The 9,107-nt window shown below is 49.7% G+C and overlaps 1 protein-coding gene across 1 annotated transcript; it reads left to right on the top strand.

Moving 5' to 3' along the window:
* Nucleotides 1–3,739: 3,739 nt before the first annotated feature.
* Nucleotides 3,740–7,269, top strand: LOC308511540 (PRAME family member 8-like; the record flags this gene model as incomplete). Its single annotated transcript, XM_081081562.1, has 4 exons — nucleotides 3,740–4,047; nucleotides 4,757–5,217; nucleotides 5,465–5,486; nucleotides 6,729–7,269. 4 exons carry the CDS (start codon nucleotides 3,740–3,742, stop codon nucleotides 7,267–7,269), a joined length of 1,332 nt encoding a protein of 443 aa, XP_080937688.1.
* Nucleotides 7,270–9,107: the final 1,838 nt, after the last annotated feature.

The raw sequence follows: 9,107 nt of genomic DNA, 5'->3' as shown, positions 1-9,107 counted from the left end.
CTCATGGTGGCACGAAGCCTGACCTGGCATGACAAGCTTTCCATATTCTTCCTTCCTTTCTTCCTTTCTTTTTCTTTCTTTTTTGCTTTCTTTCTTTCTTCTTTCTTCTTTCTTTCCTTCCTTCCTTCCTTCCTTCCTTCCTTCCTTCCTTCCTTCCTTTTCCTTTCTTTCTTTCTTTCTTTCTTTCTTTCTTTCTTTCTTTCTTTCTTTCTTTCTTTCTTTCTTTCTTCCTTTCTTTTTTTCTTTCTTTTTTTTTCTTTCTCTCTTTCTTAAAATGTATTTTTATTGATTTCAGAGAGGAAGGGAGGGGGAAAGAGAGAGATTGAAACAGCAATTATGAGAGGAAATAAATTATCAGGTGCCTCCTCATTCCTCAAATGAGGATGGAGCCCACAACCCAGGCATTGCCCTTGACCAGAATCAAACCAGGGACACGTCAGTCCACAGGCTGAACCAGTATCCACTGAGGCAAACCACCTAGGGTCCTTTTTGTTTCATTACAAACTAACAGATTGAATGCTTTGATTTCACCTCTAAGCGTAGCTTTACTTGAATTCCAAACATTGGATTTGGGCTTTTGTGGGAAACTGATATAGGGTTGAGCCTCGGACTGACCTGCTGGCAAAGTCACAAGTCCCAGCTTAGAGGGCTCAGTCCTCTAAGCATAATTAGGCTTGACCTTATAACACTCCCCAGATCTTACCTGGGAAGCTAATGGGCTGAGGGAAGTGCAGGGAGTATAAACATGATCAATACAGGTGAAACTCACAACTGTAACTATGGTAACCACTGCATTGTTTTTGTTTTTATTTTTAATTTATTTATTTTTAATTAAATCTTTATTGTTCAGATTATTACATTGGTTCCTCTTTTTTCCCACCATAACTCCCCTCCACCCAGTTCCCACCCCACCCTCCGCCTTCACTCCCCACCCAATGTCCTCATCCATAGGTGCATGATTATTGTCCAATCTCTTCCCACACCCCCCACACCCCTTTCCCCCCCAAGAATAGTCAGTCCATTCGGTTTCGATGTCCCTGATTCTATTATAATCACCAGTTCATACTGTTCATCAGATTATTTATTCACTTGATTCTTAGGTTCACTTGTTGATAGATGTGTATTTGTTCATAATTTGTATCTTTACCTTTTTCTTCTTCTCCCTATTCTTAAAGGATACCTTTCAGCATTTCATATAATACTGGTTTGGTGGTGATGAACTCCTTTAGCTTTTTCTTATCTGTGAAGCTCTTTATCTGACCTTCACTTCTGAATGATAGCTTTGCTGGATAAAGTAATCTTGGTTGTAGGTTCTTGCTATTCATCACTTTGAATATTTCTTGCCACTCTCTTCTGGCCTGCAAAGTTTCTGTTGAGAAATCAGATGACAGTCGTATGGGTATTCCCTTGTAGGTAACTGCCTTTCTTTCTCGTGCTGCTTTTAGGATTCTCTCTTTGTCTTTTGCTCTTGGCATTTTAATTATGATGTGTCTTGGTGTGGTCCTCTTTAGATTCCTTTTGTTTGGGGTTCTCTGCACTTCCTGGACTTGGAAGTCTATTTCTTTCACCAGGTAGGGGAAGTTTTCTATCATTATTTCTTCAAATAGGTTTTCAATATCTTGCTCTCTCTCTTCTGGCACCCCTATAATTCAGATGTTGGTACGCTTGAAGCTGTCCCAGAGGCTCCTTACACTATCTTCGTTTTTTCGGATTCTTTTTTCACTTTGCTTTTCCAGTTGGGTGTTTTTTGCTACTTCGTATTTCAAATCTTTGACTTGATTCTTGCACTCCTCTGGTCTGCTGTTGGGAGTCTGTATAATATTCTTTATTTCAGTCAGTGTATGCTTAATTTCTAGTTGGTCCTTTATCACAACATCAAGGGTCTCACTAGATTTCTTGAGGATCTCACTATATTTATCGGCAGTCTCACCAGTCTTTTCGAGGGCCTTACTAAATTTATAGGCGGCTTCTAGACAGTTCTTGAGAGACCTTAAAAGTTTGGTTTTGAACTCTATCTCCAGCAGTTTGCTTTCCTCCATTTCTGTCATTTGTGTCCTGTTTCTTTGTCTCAGCATTTTTTGTGCTTCTCTGTGTCGATAGAGTGGCTTTCTGTGCTAAGTGTCCCAATTACCTGAGGTAGACACTCTTGGTGCACCCCCTTGTGGGCTTTGTGCACAGTCTTTTTGTAGCTAAGCCTTGATTGGTTGTATATAAAGCTGGGAGGATTTTAACCTCCAGGCCAATTAGCTGTGAGAATCAGCTGTGTCTACAGTGGGAGAACTTCTGTGCTGAAGACACCCTTATGGGCCAAGACTTGCTTCAGTGGGGCTTTGGTGCTCACTGAGTCTGCCCCCTGAGTGTGTCCCTTATAGATCTGAGTAGTTGTAATTGGATGGTCCCACTCTGACCACTGGGTACACTGGCTCTTGGATCTAAGGAGGTGCTAATCTAGCCGTTGCCTAAGGCTACCCAGCAGAAGCCAGCTGTAAAGCAATGCAAGTTGCCCTGGGGCCTTGGGGCAGCTGCAGTTTGTTATTTTCAGATTACAAAGGAACGGGCCTTTCATATGCAAAAGCCTCCGTGCAAGTCTTGGGTGGGGCGGGTCCCAGGGGATCAACAGGGCGGGCCAAGAGAGCCAGCAGTATGGCTGCTCTCAGTCTTGCCTTCAGAGGTTCTGGCAATCAGAGGTTCAGTGCCTCTGAGAGAAAGCTGCCCTCGAGTTCCGACTGATGCCAGACAGTCCCATTTCTCCCGTATGAGTCTGGGTCCCCAGAGACTCGCCTGGAACTGGAGCTCAGAGCCTGAGACTCCCTCCTGATTGAAAATGACAACTGTGTCCTCAGCCGCCAGCCCTCTCCCCATGCACCTCCGCACCTTTGTATTTACTTCAGCACCACACCTCCTCTGAGTCTCAGTGTGCTTTTCTCTTTTCTTCTAGTTGTGGAAATTCCGCTCAGCCAGCCTTCCTGTGGTTCTGGGTGATGTCCGTTATGTCTTTTGGTTGTATTTGTGAAGTGGTTGTGCGAGGCAGCAATCTCCGGTGTTTACCTATGCCGTCATCTTGGTTTTTCCCCAACCACAGCATTGTTTACCTCAGACTATGAAAGGTCAGTGCGGACTGAGCAAGGGTGGAGGTTCTTCCTCTTGAGTTGGACTTACCCGCCTGGTCCCCCAATATTTCCAAATTATCTCTTGTCTTTTCTATTTCATTTGTGTGGGGCTCCTCTTCCAGATATTGAACCCTGAACCACACAGGATGTGGGAGGAAACATTTACGACAGGCTTTGGTTTATTTTTAAATGTCTAAACAAGCTGATTCCCTGACACACAGCCCCTACTGCCCTCAATGAAAACATCTTAACTGTTGGGGGTTTTATTTTTGGACATTTTAACGATTTAGTTTGTGTTCCAAATGGGTCTGAAACTTACCCCCAAAAAGGTAGGGGTCAGTTTTTAGGCCCCTGAGTACCCATGTGCTAGTCAGACTGGAATGAAGATGTGGGTGCTTCTGAGATGCTTGTCTGGGGGCCTGCAGGGGAGAGCTATGGCTCTGTGGCTACCAAGCCTAGAATGGGACTCACTAAACTGAGGCTCTCACCATTGCCAGGCAGTGGCTTTGGCCCTGAGTTGATTCATCTGAGGGAAGGGGTGTGAGTTGATGGGGCTCAAAGGCTTGGCCTGACAAGGATGTCTTATTCCCTAGACGTTTCTGCAGGATTCCTTTCTGGGCACCTTGAAGATGAGCATCCGGACGCCACCCACACTCCTGAAGCTGGCAGCAAAGCGCCTGCTGAGGGACCAGGCCTCAGCTATTGCCACTCTGGAGTACCTGCCCGCCGAGCTCTTCCCATACCTGTTCGAAATGGCCTACCGTGGTGGACGCCACCCCCAGCTACTGAAGGCGTTGGCCCGAGCCTGGCCCTTCACTGTCCTCCCTCTGAGGGTCCTGATGCAGCGTCCCCTTGATCATGCCCCAACCAGGGCCGTGGGCTTAAAAGGCGTGTTTGACGCGATTGACGTTGTGCTTGCCCAGGAGGTTCGGCCGAGGTAAGGCTGCTCCAGGTGCCTGGTAGGGTCCTGACTGAGCATCTGGGAGACAGTGGAGGTCAGGGTGTTTGGAGGGCCTGAGGGTGGACCTGAAGTTTCTGACCGTGCCAGTGAGGCTCGGGGAGCCCTTGCACACTGCGCAGCTCACTGTGGGAAGTGGAGGAATGCCTACTGGGCAGGGGGACCTGCAAAACATGCCCTGCCTCCTCCCAGTGGTACTTAAAGGTACTCCAAGTGCTGAGCAGGAGGGATGGAAGGGAAGGAGTTGAGCAAAGCAAAGCAGAGGGAGGAAGAGGGCAAGGGAGAAGCTGACCCTGGGATTCAAAGTAGAAGCTCAGGGTGGGGGTGCAGTTTGATTGGTGCCTCAACTCAGACACTCAATCTCATTCTGACCTGCCCTCACTCAGTCGATCTTTTTAAAAATATATAATTTTTATTGATTTCAGAGAGGAAAGGAGAGATAGAGATAGAAGCTTCCATGATGAGAGAGAATCATTGATCAGTTGCCTCCTGCACACATACACACACTCCCCCCACCCACTGGGCATTGAGCCTGCAACCCAGGCATGTACCCTGACTTGGGATTGAACTGTGACCTCCTAGTTTATAGGTCGATGCTCAACCACTGACACACACAGTCCATAAAGCATCTCAGCCAATGCCCTGTTGACCTGGAAGAATCTCAGCTAATGTCCTGCTCTCCCCACAGGAGGTGCAAACTGCGGGTGCTGGATTTAAGGAGCACGGGTGCCAACTTCTGGGATATGTGGCTTCGAGTCAGCACCGAGAATTGCTCATGGACAGAACCAGTGACTGTGCACAGCTCCAGCCCCAGCATGGAGCATCCCCTGGCTCCCTTGGAGGTGTTCCTAGACCTTACCTTCGATGAAAGGGGCCAGGATAAGTTTTTCATGCACATCATCCAATGGGCCCAGCAGAGGGAAGGGTTGCTACATCTGTGCTGCAAGACACTGAGGACTTCTGAGGGGCCCTTCCAGAGGGTCAGGAAGGTCCTGGATAGGGTGAGGCTGGACTGCATCCAGGACGTGAAAGTGAACACCCGGTACCTGCACACCCTGAGGACATTTGCTCTCTACCTGGGAGCGATGAGTAACCTGCAGAAACTCTTTCTCCTGGAAGAGTTGACTGAGGACTATGAGGAGGACGGGGGTGAAGAGGAGGAGAGGGAGGAAGAAGCACAACAGGAAGAGGAGCAGGAGTTGAGGGTGGAAGAGGAGTTGGAGAGAGAAGAGCAGGAGCAGGAGTGGGAGGAGGCAGAGGTGCTGGGAGGAAGGGGAGCAGGAGGGGGAAAGGCAGGAGCAGGAGGAGCAGCAATCCTTTTCCCAATTCCTCTCTCAGATGCTCATGCTGCGGCACCTCCGGCAGCTCTACATGTCTGCTCTTTCCTTCCTCCCAGGCCGTCTGGACCAGGTGCTCAGGTGAGTTGTGGAACAGTGGACGCAGCTCCAGAATGGCAAGGGAGTGGTCTTGTTTGCTGCTTTGAGGGTGGTGTCCCGTGAGCACCTTAGAGAAGCATGTTTTAAAATCTGCCTGTCAGGAGGGATAGCAGAACTGGCTCAATGAGTGACCCAGCGAGCCAGGGTCTGTGAATTCTTCCTTAGGGAGAGATGTCTAAGTGACCAGGACTTAGGAAGGGGGAGGGAGGAGGAAAAGCCACATTGCATGGAGCATTTCCAGATAGAAGCTCTGTGCCCACTGGCCATGTGAACGCACGTGAGCCTGTCTCAGCTTCCCCATCTGTCAGAGGTGGTCTAGGGCTCCAGGAAGGTCATTAGTAGAAAGGAAAGGCATGATTCCGCAGCTAAGGGAGCGGGAGGGAAAGGACTGCAAAGAGTGACAGGTGGTTTGTGGTAGAAGTCGCCTCTGCAGACTGGCCTCCCAGTTGTTGCTGCACGATCTTTCCAGGTCTTCTCTCTCTCCTCTCTCTTCTCTCTTCTCTCTTCTCTCTCTCTCTCTCTCTCTCTCTCTCTCTCTCTCTCTCTCTCTCTTTTAAATCCTCACCTGAGGATATTTTCCCATTGATTTTTAGAGAGTGGAAGGGAGGGGAAAAGAGAGAGAGAAACATCTATGTGAAAGTGACACATCGATTGGTTGCCCCCTGCTCTTGCCCTAACCAGATCCAGGGATTTAGCCTGCAAATGAGGTGCATGTGTTTGAGTGGTAATCAAACCTGAGACACGTCAATGCAAAGGCCAACACTCTATCCATGGAGTCAAACCTGTTAGTGCCATGTTTGTTGTTTATGTATTACATGAACTAACCTCATGATGCCCAGATATCTAGGGCCTGGAGCCCAAGCAGTGGACAGAAGGAAGCCTGAGTTGACAGCATTCTTGGTTTTGTCTCCCACACTTAAGGTTCAGGGATGTCCACCCTTAACCTAGACACTGTGACGGATTCTCTGAGCAGGTTCCGGGGTTTTCCTTCTGTCCAGTCACCCTCCCGAGTGCAGTGCGCTGCTTGGCAGCTGAGGACAGGAAGCTCTGGTGATGTCGTGAACTTGTCCCAGCCTAAAAGGAGACTGGGTGTCCTGGCTGTTGGCCTTCATCAGATTGTGAAGACAGCCCTGGGCTCGGGAAAATCCATCTTCTGCCACCTGCAGGACCCCCTCTACTGGCTACCCCCTTCCTCAGGCCCTAACCTGCTTTGTGTCTCCCCAGGTGCCTGCAGACTCCCTTGGACAAACTTTGCCTAATGTTTGGCCAGCGGCTGACGCATTCAGACCTCACATACCTGTTCCAGTGCCCGAACCTCAGGCAGCTGAAGTTCCTATATCTATGTGACCTCAGCCTTGGGGATTTCAGTGAGCCCCTCCGAGCTCTGCTGGAAGCAGTGGCACCCACCCTGCAGGGCCTGGGTCTGGATAAATGTGGGATGGGGGACTCCCAAGTCGAAGCCATCCTGCCTGTCCTGAGCCGCTGCCACCAGCTCAGACACTTCACCATATTTATGAACAACTTCTCCGTGGCCACCGTGGAGAAGCTGCTGTGCCACACAACCGGGCTGTGCAGTTTAGAGTGCGAGGTGTACCCCATCCCCCTGGAGGGTTACAGGACCCAAGGGATTGTCAACCAGGAGAGACTTGCCCTGATCCGGGCTGAGCTCACGAGGATACTGAGGGAGTTAGGACAGCCCAGGATCATCCATCTTGTCACCAAGAATCATATACATAGGAAGTCTTATAAGGTGGCATTTTCATGACATGGAGCCCATGATGTGCCCCTGTAGTGACCCTGCTCACTGGGTGCACCCAGCAAAGCCTTCTTTTCTGGGCCTTTGGAAGCCGAAACCTCGGACCAGGGTGCATTATGCAGGGGGCACCCACATTTCACGTTCATGCTCAGTGTGAATGGGGAATGGGAGGGACCTAGCCTGGGTACAGGATTGCAGGGCCAAAGGTTGGGGAGTTCATGGGACCTCAAAGGCAAAAGTGTCCTACAATCAGAAACATGAATCTGATTTGCCTGGGGGCAGGGAGAGGTATTTGGCCTCCAGCTGCATGGGTGGGAGTCAATCCTGGGTGGATGGTTGGAAAGGAATGTTCAGAAATAAAGACAATTTCAAATGCCAACGTCTGGTCCTCTGTCATGTATTAACCTTTCTCCCCAGTTTATACCTCAGGACCCTCCAGTTACTGATGAAAAAAAGTTGTGGAGGGCTCAGGATCAGACACTAGAGCTGCTGGGATGCGGTTCGGCTGCAGGGCTCAGCACCAATTTGTCACTCCCTCCAGGTCTTTCCTTCTCCCTGGGCATCTCTGCCTCCTTGTGGTTGCTCAGTGGGTGGATACACTGGGACATGCTAAGTGGCCCAGCAACCCGCGAGGTGAAGGGGACTCTCTGCTGGGACTGACCCTGGACATGAGACGTCCTCATGGTGCTGCTGGTGAACCCCCAAGTCAGGACTTGTGCCAGGAGGGATTCAGGGCACAAGGCAGGGTCCCCAGTACCTCAAGGTCTTGTCCACGCTGCAGAAGAACCGAGCCGCTGGGCCTCCCAGCCCATGCCTGTCAGCCTGCTGAGGAGGAAGTAATGTGCCTGTGGCCAGGAAAATCATCCAAATTCCTTTGATTGAAATACGAAAGTCATTCAGGCACATAACACTTTTTCTTAGTATTTCTACACCACATAAGATGTAACCCTGGAGACAGGTCATATCCATGGGAATTGGCTTTATTCCCATAACCTCTCTTGTCTCTCTCTCTCTACAGAGGAAGCCTAGAGTAGCGTGTTTTAATTCAGCCTGTCAGGATGGGTAACAGTACTGGTAAATGCATGAGGTGTTGCCTGCTCTAGGTCCCTCTATTAGGCAGTGTTCTCCAGACTAACCCATAGGGCAGCCATGGGCAAACTACGGCCCGCGGGCCAGATCTGGCCCGTTTGAAATGAATAAAACTAAAAAAAAAAAGACCGTACCCTTTTATGTAATGATGTTTACTTTGAATTTATATTAGTTCACACAAACACTCCATCCATGCTTTTGTTCCGGCCCTCCGGTCCAATTTAAGAACCCATTGTGGCCCTCGAGTCAAAAAGTTTGCCCACCCCTGTCCTAGGGTCTACATGGAAGTATGTAAGACATTTCTAGGAGTAGGCTCATACATTGAGCCCTATTATCTGTGCTTTGCAGACTGGAGAACCAGCAAAGTCAATAGTATAACTAAGTCCAAGTGTGGAGGTCTGAGAACCTGAGGAGCCCATGGGTAACTACCTCCCTGAGGTGTGGTGTTCCCCTGCTGGATCAGATTGGTGGGTACGGGCTGCAGGAGTGGCGGTGTCTGTGGGAAGGAAGCCGCTGTGCTCAGCTGTGCACGTCACTCTCCTGCACTCTCGGGATTGTGCTTCAGAGGCTGAGAGAGCATCTTGCATCAACTCTGCGAGGTGGGAGGCTAAAGCAGCCCTGTGGCCTAGCGGTGGCTCAATGGTTCAGCATCGACCAGGAAGGCATGGGTTTGGTGGCCAGGATGGTGTGGTGTTGGTGATCAGGATGGTGTGGTGTTGCTGACCAGGGCGGCGTGGGATTGGTGGCCAGGGCAGCGT

The sequence above is a fragment of the Myotis nattereri genome (genome assembly GCF_964212035.1).
Source record: "Myotis nattereri genome assembly, chromosome: X".
Taxonomy (NCBI): domain Eukaryota; kingdom Metazoa; phylum Chordata; class Mammalia; order Chiroptera; family Vespertilionidae; genus Myotis; species Myotis nattereri.
The sequence above is the reverse complement of the archived record's forward strand: the minus strand, read 5'-3'. Positions and strand labels throughout refer to the sequence as shown.